The 17,873-nt window shown below is 42.4% G+C and overlaps 1 protein-coding gene across 17 annotated transcripts in view; it reads left to right on the top strand.

Moving 5' to 3' along the window:
- MAPK8IP3 (mitogen-activated protein kinase 8 interacting protein 3) overlaps positions 1 to 17,873 on the top strand; it is a 126,190-nt gene that overhangs the window by 54,283 nt on the left and 54,034 nt on the right. For all 17 annotated transcript variants that reach the window (XM_075898970.1, XM_075898969.1, XM_075898966.1 and 14 more), the window contains 3 exons: positions 2,113 to 2,359; positions 7,475 to 7,577; positions 10,113 to 10,231. In XM_075898970.1, coding sequence (XP_075755085.1) covers positions 2,113 to 2,359; positions 7,475 to 7,577; positions 10,113 to 10,231 — 469 coding nt within the window. The remainder of the gene's footprint in view (positions 1 to 2,112; positions 2,360 to 7,474; positions 7,578 to 10,112; positions 10,232 to 17,873) is intronic.

Raw genomic sequence — 17,873 nt, 5'->3', positions numbered from 1 at the left:
TATTGCATGAAATCTGGACATAGAACACAGACTTCCAAAAACTGAGGAGCAGACAGCATCACATTTCCAAGATTGTGGGGCCTAAGGAAGTAGCTAATTTTAAAGATTAATTAACAAAGTAGAAGCAGATAGCTGCCTAGCATCTGCACAGTAGAAAAGATACAAATAGAGATGACAACAACTATAGTAAGGAAATGGGGAGGGGTGTAGGTATATAACAAATGGCTTTTCCACCCAAATGGAAATCATTGTAATATGTTGCTCTAGAATTTCATGTTACTATCCTCTTTCAGGTGGTGCTTTTAAGTGGTCGGGGTGGTGGTGATGGTGGAAGATTAGAATCCCTTCCAAGAAGACTTGGGAGATCTCAGTTGGGTCTGAGGCCTATTGGTCACCTGATAAGAAGGTGAACTGGCTGAATCTGAAACAGTGTTTCCTTAATTGCCAATCAGGGAATCAAGCAACAAATGCTGGAGTATTCTTGAAAGCTTCCTGTATTTTTCAGGGTGTGGTAGGATGAGAAATGGGATGATAATTTATGTTGAACATGGGACGTGTACACACACACTTGAGGTTGGAAATACATCTCAAGGATTTATTTAGGATGCATTTTGATTTTTGAACTCTTGGTCTGGTCTTTTATCCTGTTGAGGAGAACCACATCTGACTGTGTTGTGTTGTCAAACTGGGTCATGCCTGGCTGTCTTTTTTTTTTTTTTTTTTTTTATGTGAGCTGATACAGACATGTGTAGCTCTCCCCTCCTAATGAAATAAGACCATCTCAGCTTGCTACACACTTTGTTTCAGCTGCCTAGTATAAAAAGTATGTAACTGTCCCTTCAAGTAAAGTGATAGCATAAGAAATCTATTCTACAAGCTCTTTGTACAAGTGACCTACTGTAATCATGGACCCAGAGCTTCTATGAAGCCACTTCATAGAAGGCCCTGTCACCTTCCAGACATATGGGAATTTCCTTCTTCCACTAGGTATCTTTGGAAAACATTGGCCTAATTTTCAGAACTGCTGAACACCCACACATCCCAGCAAAGTTAAGGGGAGCTGCAGTTGTTTTTCACCTTTGAAGATCAGATCATATTCCATTATGAGTAGACCTCACATCTAAGGATGTTAAATTGCAATTAATTTACGAGTCGAGTAGTCCATGGAATTTCAACTGGTCAATGGGCACTTCCACATTCCTCCTTTGAAATGTACAAGAGCTCCAGTGGGGGTTCTTGTACATTTCAAAGGAGGAATGTGGAACACCACATGCGGGCCAGCGGGAAGTCCCGCTGACTTTAGGGTGCATGCAGGCATGCCAGCTTTGAAATGCCCAAGAGTCCGCAGCAGGGGCTCTTGCGCATTTCAAAGTGGCAGTGCAGCATGGAGCTCGGGGACAGCAGAGGACTCAGTGCCATGTGGATCAAGGGTCAGCTGGGGACTCCCCAGCTGACCATGGGTTCCATGCGGCATTTCCCCAGAACCCGGAGTCAACTGGGGACTCCCCAGCTGATCCCGGGTTCCGTGGAAATACTGTGCTGGAACTGGGATCAGCTGGGGAGTCCCCAGCTGACCCCAGACTCCACGAGCTGCACAGCTGATTCTGGGATCAGCTGTGCTGCGCTGCCCCTTTAAACGCCGCCTCCACATTTCAAAGGGGCAGCGCCGCAGTGCGACGCTGTCCTTTGAAGTACCCCTCCTCCACCTTTTGCCTCCATCAGAGAGAGGCAGCAAGGGGAGGGGGGAATCAACTAGATGACTGACTATCTGATAAGCAAATGCTTATCGGATAGTCGACTAGTCTTTAACATCCTTACTCACATCTAATGTAACTTCAGAAGATCTGAAATGCCGTTTGTGCTGGTAACAAAGGAAGAGGTGATATGGGAATCCTTATTTAGACCAGATAGGATTTGCTTGCTTAATTCTGCACAAGAATTTGTTCATTTGTAGTGCCAAATAGGCACAGTTAGCTCTGGGTATTCAGTTTCTGGTACTCCATTTCCTGTGATTTTCTGCAAGGTAGCCATCAATCTGGTAAATAAGAAATTATCTGAGGCATATAGATGTGCTTTTCCTTTTCTGTTTTCTCCTCTTCCATATTGTCATAGTGCCCAAATGATGAAATGTCTGAATCCGGTCAGTCTTCTGCAGCTGCCACTCCAAGCACCACAGGGACAAAGTCCAACACACCAACCTCATCTGTTCCCTCTGCTGCTGTCACACCCCTAAATGAGAGCCTTCAACCAATCAGTGACTACAATGGCACAGCCAAGAACAGTAAGCGGGCACGGGAAAAGCGGAACAGCAGAAACATGGAAGTCCAGGTCACTCAGGAGATGAGGAATGTCAGTATAGGTATGACAGGTGTACTCTTCTGTATGTGTTTTGCTAGCCAACCTGTTGCGTGCCCACTTTAATAATAGGCATAGTGAAATCAAATACTGGAAGATGTCTGAGGGGACTGAAAGAGTAACTAGCTTAGTTCTACTGAAAGAGAATGCTCCTTGTTAAGAGTACAGTTGGAAGTAGGAGAATAAAGGAGGGTGAGATGCTCATTTATGAGTGATGATAGGACTAGGCTCACTTTTTGGATGGTGGCACATTTTGAGGAGGAATAGTAAAGGATTCATTGACATGGATCCAATTTCCAAGTTTATTACAGCTCACTTAAAAGAATTTTCTTCTGTAAAACCCCTGAATAGGCTCCTGGCAAAGTGAAAGCACAAAATAGTAGAAAAATAATGTTCTGTTGACTTTGACTGAAGATGCCAGCACTGAAATCCCATTTTCCTAATTGTATTAGCAGTCTGCTTGCTACCAGGATCACTGTCCCGTGGCTGGTAGAGAGCAATGCAGTTCCTCAATGATGCCTAATCAGTAAATTGGTATCTCTTCAGTGATGTTAGTAGAGACATTTCAATAAGTCTAAGTATCATCACTAGAAGACAGACACAGAAGTCTTGGCGCACTCCATCATTGACCTGTATATGTAGGCAGAGTCCAGGAACTGTTGATAGCAAAAGAAAGTCATAAATGTGTGACGCCATTGCTGGTGTACTTCCAGTGGTGATAGTGGATTTACACTCAGATAAATTTGTTTCACATCATTTCTTCCCTCTGCCCCTGAGAAATATGGATCAGCTCAGTACAGGTAGCAACAGAAGGTTTTGAGGACAGCTTCCTCCGCTTTTTTCAAAAATTAGAAAAGGAATCCTCTCCTTCTGCAAGCTTGAGAACTGTTGCTGATAGGTTATAATAACAAACACAATCATAATAACAAACACAATAGTTTTTTGTCTTAAAATATGCCAAGAGGACAACCTGAAGCAATGAAATAACCAGTAAGGGTGTCATTGGTTTTATATACTCTAACATTGAAGCTGTTTAATGGGTCAGTAAACCCCAAATTTGATGCAATTGGAATTTTAGTGTCCTTTACAAACTAAGGCCTAGACACTTCAGGAATTGCTTTGTAGGCTGACCCTTTTGCCTATATGGAGTATGCCTGTATGGAACAATTCAAGACTGGACCTTAGAACAGTTTAATTTGTTGCAAACTCAGAAAGGCATTTGGAGCCTCATTTCTTTTTTTGTTAAATGACAACTCCAGAGCATACATCATATTAGAAATAGATTAGGTTGCACGTATACACTATATTGCTATTTCCTAATTAATTTTCACTATTATTAACAGATGAATCAGATGTAAGCATGAGAATTTGTATATTCCAGTTGTTCCTATTTAAAGTGATTCAGTCATGATTTATAGCTTTAATGGTTTTGTTACAGAATAAATAAAATTCCTGTATATTTTTATATCTTACAGAGTTGCAAAATGATAGGGGGTTTGTACTGTGAGATTATTTGGCATTTAATCTTTTTAAAGTGACCTTAACTGTGCCTGAAAAAGATGACCTAATTTAAAACAATTTTACCTTTCAAATTCTAGAGTTATTTTTAAAGTTTAATATTGGAGTCAGCAGGCCGAGCCTGATCCACTGTAAAAGAGTAGATGGTAATACCTGCGGCTCATCAAACCTGCTCTCTTTTAGGTAATCCGGGAGGGTGTAAAGCTAAGGAAGCAAACTCTTGACAGAAAAGTTCCACTATGTTGTGGGTGAATAGCTGATTGGAGGGGGGGAGGATAGCCCCCCAGCCCGGCCTCTTCTTTGCCCCATGGAGCCCATCCTCCATTGTGGTTGGTGTCTCAGGGTAGGGCCCTGCCACTGAAGCACCGAGGGACTGGGTAATGTGGTCCAAGCTTCCTGACTTGGAGCCGCAGCATTGTGGCAAAAACCGTCATACAGCAAATTTTTCTATGCCTGGCACTCCAGGGCCTGGAGGGTTAGAGTGCTGGGAGTAAAAATATGTGCTAGTTGCCATTTTTGCTATTATACTCTGCAGCACAGCAACAACCCCTCCTTCTGCCCCCAGCCTGAGGGAGCAGGGAGGCTGGATAGCACAGTCCCAGCCTCCCCCATCTCTCATATCCACTGCTCATGATTCAGCAGAATGCAAAGCTAAGAGAATAAACTCAGGCAGGAAATCTGGAGTGGACCCCCAAAGGCAGCGGATTGGGTACCAAATGTATTGGTTCTTTCTCTCCTCTGGATTTTATTGGTAACACCAAAGGGGGGGGGGGGTCCTGATGCATGGACAGCTCAGGATCTCTATCATCTGCCCAGGCTTAGGCCCTGGAGAAGTACTCAAGCTTTGCCTGTAGGCTCAATACAACATGAGGCAACAGTCCCCAGCTCTAAGCTTTTACTCGATTGGCATAGAATTGAGCACCAAAGGTGGTCTCTGATGGTGGGGAGAGATTGGGTCTCATTGGACAACCATGGTCCCCATAAAACTGGGCATTCCCCCCCCCCCCACACACACACACAATAAGGTATCCCACCGTAGACTGCCTGCTTCAGTGGGTGCTTAGAGCTAAAAGTTTTATAACTTGACAAGTGGACTATAACCTGTGCATCAGGGGGAAAGAAAGAAAGACATTGTTAAAGATAGGGTGCCAGAATGTTTACACCATGGCAACCAGATTATCTGAGGGTTTTCAACGAATCAGTGATCCACATAAAACTGCTGTGGTCAATGACAAATTTTTTCTGTCAAGGGAAAAGTGCAGAAGAAATTAGAGCATGGAGTGGGATTTGACAGCAAGAACTCCCTTCTGGGGATGATTGAGCCACCTTGAAATGGATCAGAGAGAATTCTGGCACTATGCTTATTCACATCTGAGGACCCAGTCAACTGTCCTCTTCTGACATCAAAGACCAGTTCTGCGACTAGTTGAAAACCCCATCAGCAAGATTCTGAAACATGAATCTGTTTTCCTGCTAGGGGACTTCAATGCAAGGATGGAAGCTGATCATGAAGCATTTCCCAATTGTGTTGGTCAACATGGAATTGATAAGATGAATGAAAATGGTAGAGACCACTATAATTTTGTTCCTGTTACAACCTTTTTGTGACACACAGTTCGTGTTGTGGCTTTGTCTGCAAGAATGTATCTTGGAAACATCCCAGATCTGGCCACTTGCATCAGTTGGATACTATCACAAGGCATACCTATCTTAACATCATCCTTGTTACCCACAGTTATCAAAGTGTTAATTCCAGCAGAGAGCGCACTCGTGCGCACCAAGGTCAGACTTAAACCAAAGAAAATATACAGCTCTAAAGTAAAAGATATCCTCATATTAACATCAATGCTATAGCAGACCAAGAAAAGTCACAGCATACAATAACATACTACAATAAGCCCTTGACACCAGTAATTGTCTCACGAGCACCTAGCAGAAGAATGGACTCTATGATGCAGCTCTGTCAGTTTTTGGGAAGAAGGAATACAAGGCTAGTGAATGGTTTGGTGCATATTCCAGTGTGTTGACGCCAGTCATAGAGGATAGATGCACATCTCAACCAGCTACAAGAGAGATCCAAATGAAAACAAATTGAGCATTGAGAATGGCAAGAACCAAAATGCAACAAAATGCTTGATGCTGTGCCAATGACTACTGGCTAAATTTATGTGAAAGCATCCCAAGTAGCAGCTGATGCAGGCAACATTGGAAACATGTATGACGGAATCAAGAAAACCTTCAACTTCAAAGAAGGTAGTCCCATTGAAATCACATCAGGAGAAACAATAAACGGCCGCACCAAGGAGATACATAGGTGGGTAGAACACTACTTTGAACTTTACTCTCTTGAAAATATTGTTATGGACAGTCATCCATGTCATTGAAAGCCTGCTGTTTTGAACCAACTTGACAATGAAACAGTTGTCGAGCTTACTTGCCATAGATGGCATCCCTAATGGAAGGTCTTCTGGAATAGACCTCATACTGTCTGAGATTGGAAAAAAAAGTGAGAACTCTATTCTAGTACAGCATCTTCACAAGCTGTTCTGCCTTTGCTGGAAAAAAGGTGAATTACCACAAGAAATGAGGCCAACATCATCCCCCTCTAAAAACAAAGTTGACAGGAGTGAGTGTAACAATTATTGTGGAATTTCACTCCTTAGTCTTATGGAAAAAACCTTTGAGTTGTCCAGAACGTACTTCAGACCCTTGCTGATAGAATCTGTCCAGAAACACAGTGTGCCTTCAAGATTAAATGTTTACTACTGACATAATTTTGTCACTGAGACAACAGCAACCTACTGACTACTATATTTACCTACACATCTCCAGCTTTCATCCAGAACACATCACACGATCCATGAGAGACAACCACATTTGCTCCAGTCCTTCTGACAGAGATAAATACCTTCAGGGTTTCTATCAAGCATTCTTGAAATCACAATACCCACCCAGGGAAGTGAAGAAATCAATTGAGCCAGTAGGGTAACCAGAAGTCCAGCTCTTATAGGAGAGACCCAACAAAGAAAACAACAGAATGCCACTGGCCATTATCTACATTCCCCCAGCCAAAACCTTTCCACCATATCATCAAGGATCCGCAACTATCCTAGATGATGATCAGAAGCTCAAAACATCACCTTTAAACGTGACATGCAACAGAGATTCTCTTGAGTGTGTCTCTTTAGCCATGTTTGCGACTGCCATAAAACATAGTAAATTCTTTATCTCTCAGGGGTGCAAAGTACTTCATTATCTCCAGCCTAGTTACCTCACTGGCTGATGGTATTGCCACTAGCATGCTTCCAAGAATCCCCTATTTATAACAACTGTTCATGATGATAGATTCCATCTCTACCCTTCCACGGGAATTTTGGAACACACCTCCCCAGCTAATGTGTGTCTTGTTAGAAATCCATCTACGCTGTGTCTTTAGCACGTTGTACATGGTACCATAGCGATCTTGAGAGTGTTTCCCATGATCCTTTTTGATAACCAAAGGAGCATAAGACCAGTCAGAGAATACAGTTCCTAGAGTGGAACTACTGCTGGGCTTTTATTCTTCTGGATCTGTCTCTTATCTATGTATTATTTTCTGTAGGAATGGGTAGCAGTGATGAGTGGTCTGATGTTCAGGACATCATAGACTCTACTCCAGAGCTGGACATGTGCCAGGACCCGAGACTAGAGCACTCTGGAAACAGGTATTTGCTTTTATCTTTTGTAAGCATGCTATTTACTCTCCATGTGCCTTCTTGAAGAGTGAAGGGAGACTGTGGATTAAAAGAGCTCTTGTAATTAGTGTTTTGTAGTACATGTTAATGCTCTGGAGACACTGATATATCAGCGGTCATTGGATCTTACTTCCTCTCCCTTGTGCCTGAGGGATCTTTCACTCTGCACTAAACTCCCTGTTATATGGAAAGAACACAAGCTCAAATTCTGTGTTAGAAATCTCCTCCAGATGATCCTCAGTTGGACTGGCTTCAGACAGCACAGTTTGCCTTGCTCCCATGTGAGAAGGAAAGGTAGCATGATAAGAGAAGGGAAGGACTGAGGAGGTATGAGGCTTATGGGCTGAAGTGTTAGAAAAGAGAAAAAGACAATTGTCTAGTAAATGCCAGTCCTGAATTACTTCTCAAAACTCAGACCCTTCTCAGGTGTGCCATATATAGGTTGGCAACTAGGCAGTGAGTGGTCTTTTTGGTGAAATCTTGTGTTGCTGTGGTTCATGCTTGATTAGAATAGCAACTTCCCCTTAAATGGGGAGTTGCCTGAAGGCCATTTGTTTTGGTACATCGCTGCTGCCGGGTATGTCGTAGCCTAGATGCTTGTAAAGCAAAGAGAAACGATAAAAGGCAAGTCTTTTATGAAACAGCACATGATGAGTGGTCTTCATTTGGGCAAGGACAGTATTGGGAAGGAATCATGAAGAATCCTGAATGATGCAGGAACAAGGGGCGAAGTTTCCTCTTAGCTTCTTTCACACTGGCGGGCATGAATACAAAAATTAAGGCAAGACTACACAACACGCAGGCCCCATTTAAGTCAGTTCTTCTGATATTAATAAAATGCAATATTTACCCGATTTCCACCCATCTGACAGCACGTTTAATGAGCAATGACAGTCCAGGAATTTAACTACTAAAATGCATATCAACCGAAGACCATTATATCGACTTCTTTTTTGTTTGGCTTCACAACAATCCAGGAATTTAACTACTAAAACACATATCAACCTAAACCACACTGTAAACCCAAACTGCACCACAGGCCACAAACAAACAGGCCATGGGCCACGTGTTGAGTGGCCCTGGTGTATGCCATGACAGTGGCTGATGTCATGATCGAGAACAATCAATCCAAACATTAATGGAGACAAACTCTAGTGAATGCAGATACAAGGAGATAGCCCTTTAGTCAAGGAAATCTGTGCACCAGGGCAACTGGCTAGAAGCACAATATATATAGTTTGGGTTACTGAGCCTTGGACTTGGGGCTCTAACATGCATAGTGCTTCCTCAAGTCTCAGTTTATTAAATTGGTCAGTCAGGAGTCAGTCCTCTTGCTGTTTGTTGCTGCCCACTAGTAAGGGTGTTTATCACCAGATAATAGTATAGCCCTGGAGGGGAAGAAAATCCACATTCATCTGCAGCTGGCCAGCACAGTATGCTTCATCTTGTCAGCCACATAGTGCCCCATGGATTCGTTACTTTCATGCTAGATTACTCAGTGTATCTAGGAGTGAGACTACACAGCCTGAAATACAGTGTGGTTGTCTGTTTAGCAGGAAGCTGTGAACATATCACTCAGCTGCTCTGCTTTCCTCACTGGCTCTCCATACAGCAGAATGCAATTCAAGGTCATTATTTCATGACCTCCCACAATACACGTGTTCCATTGGAACCATGAAACTGTCAACAGAGGGAGAGACTCAGAAGTGAGGGGAACAGAACTTTCACAGGAATCAGATCAAGAATCTGAAACTTGTTCCCAACTGATGATGATAAAGATCCCAGACCTTGATGTGTCCATTACTAAATGTAAGGCTCATGTCTTTGATTTACCTTGTTTCCTGAATAAGTCCTTCACATACAAATAAGTCCTATTCACACACATGTAGTCGTGCATACATGCTTGCTAAACAAACAAAACTCAGGCTAATTTATCATATCGACAGCAAGGGGGAAATGTTGGTTTGTTTGTTTCAGTTTTCAAATACTTACCCGGCCCTATCATTGTAGTAGGTGCCTGTCATGTACCTTCACTGGTGGAATTGTGGGACTGAATGCATGGTCTCCACATCTACAGCGAAACAAATAAAAACTAGATGAAACAAAAGACAGAACTATGTAGCACTTTAAAGACTATCAAGATGGTACTAGTAAGAAGACATCAGTTAGTAAGAAGGATTCTAGTTTTATATAACAAATATTTTATAACATGATTTTAAAGAACTTTTGCATTAATCTGTTGATCTGTGCTGAATCATCTATGCTTATCTAACAGACACTGGTGACAGTTTTCATATTTGGAACCCTGAAGGATTCTTGTCCTTGATATGAGGACCAGGGTATATTTATCCTTTACGTAGTATGTCCATGGTCCATGAAGCAAATAGATGGAAAGATCTCTGTATTTTGATTGCAGTGATCTACTTTGCTCAACAAAGAAGAAGAATGTTCTAGCTAAAATGTTTCCTAAGTAACGAGATTTCGTTTTTTTATTTCCTCCAACAGCCCAACACAGGGAATTGTGAATAAAGCTTTCGGCATCAACACAGACTCTCTGTATCATGAACTTTCCACAGCAGGGTCAGAAGTTATTGGGGATGTGGATGAAGGAGCAGATCTTCTAGGTAAAATATATTTATAACAACTCTGTCCACTGGAGTTATAACTTTTGAAACAGATAGTTTTCTTTTTTCCTTCAGAACTGTGGTTCCTTGTCACTAAAACCAATTTGGGTTGAAATTTGAGACAATCCAGGAATGAAATATGTAACAATCATAATATAACTTAGTCATTTTAATAGGTTGGGATCTTGTTTTGTTAGGGCTATCTTTGTGTGAGTAGGTTAATTTTTGTGTGCAATTATCATGCACGGACTCCCTGGAAAAATAACTGCTTCCTTCCTTATCGTCACTCAGCAATAATTTTGCAGACACTTTTAATTGAAGATGGGGTTGTGGGGAGCAGAGTTGATATAGATTTGAAAAGTCTTGGAAGGGACTTCTGAAGCTTGGGCCCAGTATCAGAAGTTCCTGGCTAAGACTTTGCAACACCCAAAGAAAGGTATCTATCCCAGGTTGTAGACTGAGTCCATTGCCTCTAGAGTAAAACTTTGAGTGTCTAGGTCCCAGTTAAGAGCACTTAAGCACATGATTAAGTCTAATTGAAGTTGATATAATGCAGATAGGATAGACAAAACTCATATTTATATACTAACCAATTAGCCTGTCATAAAATGGGATTTTCAGGTCTCTCCTCCACGTCCTATTCCCTTTCTATCTCGGTCTTCTCTCCTGAGCTTCCGGTCTCTCTCTCCCTCCCCTCCTCCTACTGCCTCCCCCTCTCTTTCTCTCAGCTCTCCTCCGTCTCCTGCCTCTCTCTCCGTCTCTCTTTCTCTTCTCCCTCTCCTGCCTCTCTTTCTCTTGTCCTCCTCCTGCATGGGGAGCGCGGAGCCCAAACAGCTGTTTGCGCCTCTTGCTCCTGCATGGCAGCCCGGCTGAGCGGCTGCCTTTGAGCTCCAGCTGCCCCCCTGCACCGTTTCCCTTCACCCCAACACTGATCCTGTAGCCTCTCAGTTGTCCTCCACAACCCTCTCCCCCTCGTTCCCCTGCCCTCTCCCCGGCCAGGGGGCGGAGCCTGGAGCCGCTGTCACACCGCACGTCCCCGCCGTGGCACTCTGCTGACTTTTGCACTGCTCGGCTGGGCCGCTGCGCGGGAGCAAGTGGTGCAAGCGGCCGTTTGGGCCCTGCACTTCCCATGCAGCATGGGCCGCCCAGAGGGAACAGCCAGCATTTCAGCAACAGCGCTGCCCAGAGGGAACAGCCAGCATTTCAGTGTTACCGACTCAGACATTGGGCTACTATATATATGATGTCACTCTTAGGTCCAAATGTCTTGATTTAAGAAGCTTTCCAGTAACTTGAGGCATAAGAGGGCTCTTACAAAATACCTTCTGTGTGCCGAGGACAAGCAAGAAGTGTATTTGAAAGTATTAAGTGGAGATGAATATATTTTATTTTTGGTTGTCTCATGTGCTTGTTGAAATTACAAAGGCTCATGGCCTATCTCCTCATTGGTTCAAAAAATATAGTATTGACCAAAATGCATTTGGAGGTAGATTCAGCCAGGCCAGTTCATGATCTCATTGTAAAATTGCAGTAGGCCATTTCTACTAAAAATATAAAGATATCTAAATCACCTTGACAAGGGCAGACTATAAGCCTTGTATCTGAATCCTCTTGGCCTCAAGGACTGCACTGGAGAGGAAGCATGAGGAATTAGGTATGTAATAAATGATAAAAGGGACACTTTGGAGGTATGGAGCTCACAGGCTGTTGCATAGGTGATTTTTATAGCTTATTTATTGTAGTACCTTTACAGCATTTAGAACTGTTGCATTGTGCAGCCACAGGAGATCACAAAAATGAATCCTAAGGCATATATTATTTAGGTCTTGATGCAGGACTGAAGAAATTTGGAGTAGAGCCCAGCCCATTGTTACTGGGGCACTTGGCTTGTGTGTGGAGGTGGCTCCTATGCAGATGATAGGAGTTTGTGGATGATGCTAAACTGTTTAAGATAGTCAAGACAGAAGCAGACTGTGAGGGACTCCAAAAAGATCTCATCAAACTGAGTGATTGGGCAACAAAATGGCAAATGAAATTTAATGTGGATAAGTGTAAAGTAATGCATGTTGGAAAAAATAACCCCAACTATACGTACAGTATGATGGGGGCTAATTTGGCTACGACAAATCAGGAAAGAGATCTTGGAGTTATCATGGATAGTTCTCTGAAAACTTCCACACAGTGTGCAGCGGCGGTCAAAAAGGCAAATAGGATGTGAGGAATTATTAAGAAAGGGATAGATAATAAGACAGAATATCTGACTGCCCCTGTATAAAACTATGGTACACCCACATCCCATATGAGGAGAGGTTAAAGCGACTGGGACTTTTCAGTTTGGAAAAGAGGAGACCGAGGGGGGACATGGTAGAGGTATATAAAATCATGAGTGGTGTGGAGAGGGCAGATAAAGAAAAGTTATTTATTAGTTCCCATAATAGAAGAGCTAGAGGACACCAAATGAAGTTAATGGGTAGCAGGTTTAAAACTAATAAAAGAAAGTTCTTCTTCACACAGCGTGTAGTCAGCCTGTGGAACTCCTTGCCAGAGGAGGCTGTGAAGCCTAGGACTATAACAGAGTTTAAAGAGAAGCTAGATAATTTCATGGAGGTTAGGTCCATAAAAGACTATTAGCCAGGGGATACAAATGGTGTCCCTGGCCTCTGTCAGAGGCTGGAGAGGGATGGCAGGAGACAAATAGCTTGATCATTGTCTTCGGTCCACCCTCTCTGGGGCACCTGGTGCTGGCCACTGTCGGCAGACAGGCTACTAGGCTAGATGGACCTTTGGTCTGACCCAGTACGGCCGTTCTTATGTAGACATTTATTATAATTGTGTTTACCAGCTCTGATGGAAGAATTAGTCTGATCCTGGATGAAACATGAGAAGCACATCTGACAGGAATATTATAAACAATCAGTGTAGAAGATCTGAGACTGCCACTCATATTGAAGGAGACGTTAGTAGAAACTGTACCTGGATGTTAGATCTTTGTCTACAGTAGCATGAATTTTGGTTGGCTATTTCAGGATACATTTTTGGCTGCTTTCTTCCCAAGTCAGAGTGCTATAGCCACTTAAAATGTAGTTGCTGCAATTGTATCCTTGTCCCCTTTTTGCTTGTCTTGTCCATAAGAGCAATCTGACAGCAATCATGTTCTCTGATTGTCAACTGCTGCTTTTTGTTGTTTGCTTTCTAATCCTCTGATTGCCCCTCACAACAGACTATGGCATACTCAGTCCTCACGCGAAGCGCCTCCTTGTCTGTCATGTAGAGGCAATCAGACTTCCCCTCAGAAGTGGGTTAGCCTAGTAGTCTCTCCCAGTATGGGGAGAAAGGGAGAATGGAGCTCAGCCTCTTCTCCTAGAGTTCTTTTCTCCTCTCTTGTAAGTATGAGTGTGTCCGTATGCTTCTCTGTCTCCTCTATATCTTCCCCCTTCCACCTAACAGGAGAGGTTTTTAAAAAGTCTCCAGCAGGCCAAAAGTGGAGTCAGCTGGCTCTCATTGATTCAAGTAGCTCCATTTCAGCTGATCCATACTGCCTAAAGACAGCTTCTTGTCAGCTGTTCCTAACTGGCCCATGTCTTGTTAACAAAGGAGTCTGTTTCCCCTTCCCTCCCCCCCACCTTCTCCCTCCCTTTTTTCCCCACTCTGTTGCAGCCTTCCAACCTGATTTTGTGACAGTCACATTCCTTTTCACTTGTGATTTAAGTCAGCATTTGAATCCCCATAGCTGTAGAGGTAACAATATAATGCATTAACTCACTGTGCCATTTATGCCTTCTCAGTGTGACAGAAATCATGGTAGCCTCAAAGAACCTTAATGGCTCCCTTTGGCTTTTTATTGTGGAGGCTTTAAGTTATCGTGACTCTATAGCAAGGCTGTCAGATTCCTTCCATTTTAACTAGGAGAATGAACATGTCACCAGGGAAGAATTTTGAAGACTTCTAGGATCACTGTGAAAGCCTCTGTGTTTTCATCCTATGTACCCAAGTCGTTACATCAGGAAACAGTGTACCCATAGCTGCCATCTTATTGAGTGTCATAAATTAGGATTTTTCAGTCACCAGCTTTTTTGTGATTCTGAAAATTTTCTGGTTCTGATACAATAGCAAAACTTCATCCAATCAACAAGAGGCCTCTGTAGCTTATCATTGGAGGAGGGATACATCTTACAGTCTCAAAGCTATGGTAATGATGCTGGCAATCTAGGTGGGAAGGCTTTTATGGATTTCCTTACAAGCCTTGGAAATGGGATGAAATGACGCCTGTCATTTTCTTGGGAATTTTTATTAGGCCTTTCACCTAATCTGAGGGAATGTTTGATTTGGATGATGTGAGGCATACATTGCTAGGATGGGGGTGAGGGAAGAAATGCAGGTAGATGTTGTGTGAAGCAAAATGCAGGACTATATAGCACTTTAAAGACTAACAAGATGGTTTATTAGATGATGATTCATTTTTTTTAGATTCATGATTTTAGATGATGATTCATTTTTTTAATTGTATCCTTTGGTATATATGGTTGTGACTATTTTCTTCCGCTATTTGATCTGAGGAAGTGGGTCTGGCCCACGAAAGCTCATCATCTAATAAACCATCTTGTTAGTCTTTAAAGTGATACATAGTCCTGCATTTTGCTTCAGCTACACCAGACTAACATGGCTACATTTCTATTACTATTGTAGATGTTGTGTGTGATACTTTTATATCTAGTCCATAAAAGTTTGAGGAGGCTCTGGCTACAAATGCTTTCTCAAACCCATGGACAAAAAGGCTAATTTTATGTATTTTTCTTTTTGCCCTCCCACAATCAAAGGTCTAAAGATCTTTGATAAAACTGTGGTCTGGCCAAGAAGAAGCTAGGGATTGATCCTGGTGAATCTGTCAGTTTTTCTGCTCTTATCTAATGACAAGTTGTTATCTTTGGGGCATTTCTTTTTCCTTCATCCTGCCTATAGCCTGAAAAAAATCAGAGAAATTTCATGTTGTAGACCTGGTACAAACATTGGAGAGAGTGCTCATTAGGATCCAGAAATTCTGCAGTCTCTTCATGTAAATCAATGGAAGCCAGTGGAGTTACTTTAGACTGACACCAGCCTTAATTCTCATATATGGAAACCCAAAAATGGGTGCAAAACCTTCCAAATGTTGTTTTCCCCCCCCCCCCCAGGTGGATTAAGATTTTTAATATCTGAAGAATGTAATTTGTGAAGCCTTTAAAACAACAGATGTTATCTTTGTACATTCATCAGGGACCAGGTCTATCTCCTAGCTAGATGTCTATCTCCTTTCTGGATATTTGCAAAACTAGCGTTGGACTATCATCTGTTTGCACTCTTTTTTGCAGCTTTGGAGAGAATGGTCCAAATTCATTGGTTAAATAGCACATTTCCCATTCCTTTCTTATAGTTTCATATGCAGTTCACATAAAGGTGTAGTTCAGAGAGTGGTAAGCTATTAATTGAATTCTCCTTTTTTCAGCAATAACCCTATAAGCATTTTTTTCCCTTTACTCCTGCATGGTCATTTTAACTCCTGTAATCTCAGGCCAGGTCTATACTAGACCTGGAACGTTGGGTTGAGGTACGCAACACGAGCTACGTAAAATATGTAGCTGGAGTTGGCTTATCTTAAGCCAGGCTTGGCGCAGTCTTCAGAAGGTTTGCTCCAGTTGGCTTCTCTTACTGCTTGCAAATACCCAGAGTATCGGTGTCAGCCAAAACTGCCCTTAGCATTTGCTTTAGTGGGTCTTAACTAGACCCGCTAAATCAAATGCCAGATCAATCTCTGGCGCAGTAAGTATAGATGTGGCCTCACTGTATTTACTGTAGGCACAGTATGTGTGTGTCACACGCAAACATCCTTCCAATTGACAAAATGGATTTTGGTTATGGGCTATGGGAGGGTCCTTCTTTTTACTGCTAGGTGTTCTAGCCATGTTTGTGTTGGCCACCTTGCTTTTCATGAAAGGTGTTTTGTGATGGAGAGCGATTCAACTAATATACTAATGGTAAGTTATATATTACTTCACCACAGAAGTTGAATCTAAATAACAAAACCACTCTCAGTATTGGGGTATAAAGACTGTTTTAAGTACTAATGGCTGTTTTTGCAGGTTTAGACATCCTTTGACTACATAATTGGTACTATGAGATGTGGTTGGTAAAGACAAATCTATCATTCATTTTGGTGGGAAGGGGGAGGAGCAAGATGTGGGAACTAGCCTTTGACCAGCAGTTTTAAATGGAACTTTTCACAGGAAAACAAAGATTCGTCTTGCCTAGGAAGACATGACCTCCTCAGATTCTTGCCTGCAACCAAGGCATGTGGTTCCAGGATCACTGTGGATTACCTTTCCTTGATTTTGTTTTTTAATGTCTTGTATGTAGAGTCATGCCATCTGCAGTCATGGCAAGTCCTGTCCTTACTATTTCATGCCTTTTGACATTGAAATGGCTGAATCATTGTTAATTTTTTAAACAAATTTTTGATTTTGTTGGTTTCAGTCACTGATTGATCCTTTTTTCACTTCCTTTTCCCCTCTGTCTCTCTGTGCTTCGCTGGACATGGCCCTTAGGGGAGTTCTCAGGTGTGTATCTCTCCTCTGTTCAGTTTCCTTGTTTTTCATTTTTCTTTATCCTTGTTGAGTTTTAGATTAAATGACATGGTATACACATGATACTCCCCTGCTGCTGTCCAATCAGTTGGCTTTGCAGCCTTTGCCCAGCTTTTCCTTGTTTGGTTGGCTTGCACTGATACGTCCTGATATAATAGAACATCTTTGCTTTATGCTCACGTGCCTGCTACATCTTGATGCATTTTATTTTTTTGTTGTTTTGCTGTGTTTTTGTGTGGCCTTGTACAGGTTCATGCCACTCTTTTAATAGGAATCCTACTACATTTACCCTATAGTGTGGGATGGAAAGTTCTTTTTTTATCAGGCAGAAGCTGTGCCTGATCTTTGTTGAAACCTTGTTGTCCCAGCTAAACATTTTGCAGATGCTGTCTCTGTGCTTCCTATTATGCTGCTTTTGTAAAGAAAGCTCACAACCTTAGGGCCCCATTTTGCCTTCAGAAGAAGTCCCTGGGGGCCCTACACTTGCAGAATTTGCTCCTTGTCTTAACAGTGCACGTAGGGCCTGATCCAGTTCCTATTGAAATGAATGGGAGTCTTTCTCTTGTCTTCAGTGTAAGTTGAATTGGGCCTTAATTGCCTATCAAAGGTAGTGGAGGTGCAGACACAAATGATTTTAGAAGCAGCGCAGACATGCTGATTGACTTCATGTCCCATTGACTTCCTAGGAGTTGAGGAAGGCAGTGCCCCTCAGGATTAGGCCTGCAGATTGCTGAGAGAACTTTGCCAAGGAAAGAGGAAGACACAAAATGCTTTCCTCCTTTTGGTCTGGAGTTTCTTTATCATTCTCTTGCAAAAGACCAAAGGCTAAGATATTTCCCCAGGAAAAGCCCCAGTGAAGTGAGAGGGCATGTGGAATGCTCCAGTATAAGGAAATGAGTGTGACCCTATGTAAAGAAAGGATCTATAAACTATGCATATGAACTATGATTTTCCCCCATTTTAATTTTCCTCTCCTGCTGTTTCCACCTTGCCCTGTCCATGCTGTTTGGTTAGTTATCTTTGTT

This window comes from Pelodiscus sinensis, chromosome 16, assembly GCF_049634645.1.
Source record: "Pelodiscus sinensis isolate JC-2024 chromosome 16, ASM4963464v1, whole genome shotgun sequence".
Lineage (NCBI taxonomy): Eukaryota > Metazoa > Chordata > Testudines > Trionychidae > Pelodiscus > Pelodiscus sinensis.
The sequence above is the reverse complement of the archived record's forward strand: the minus strand, read 5'-3'. Positions and strand labels throughout refer to the sequence as shown.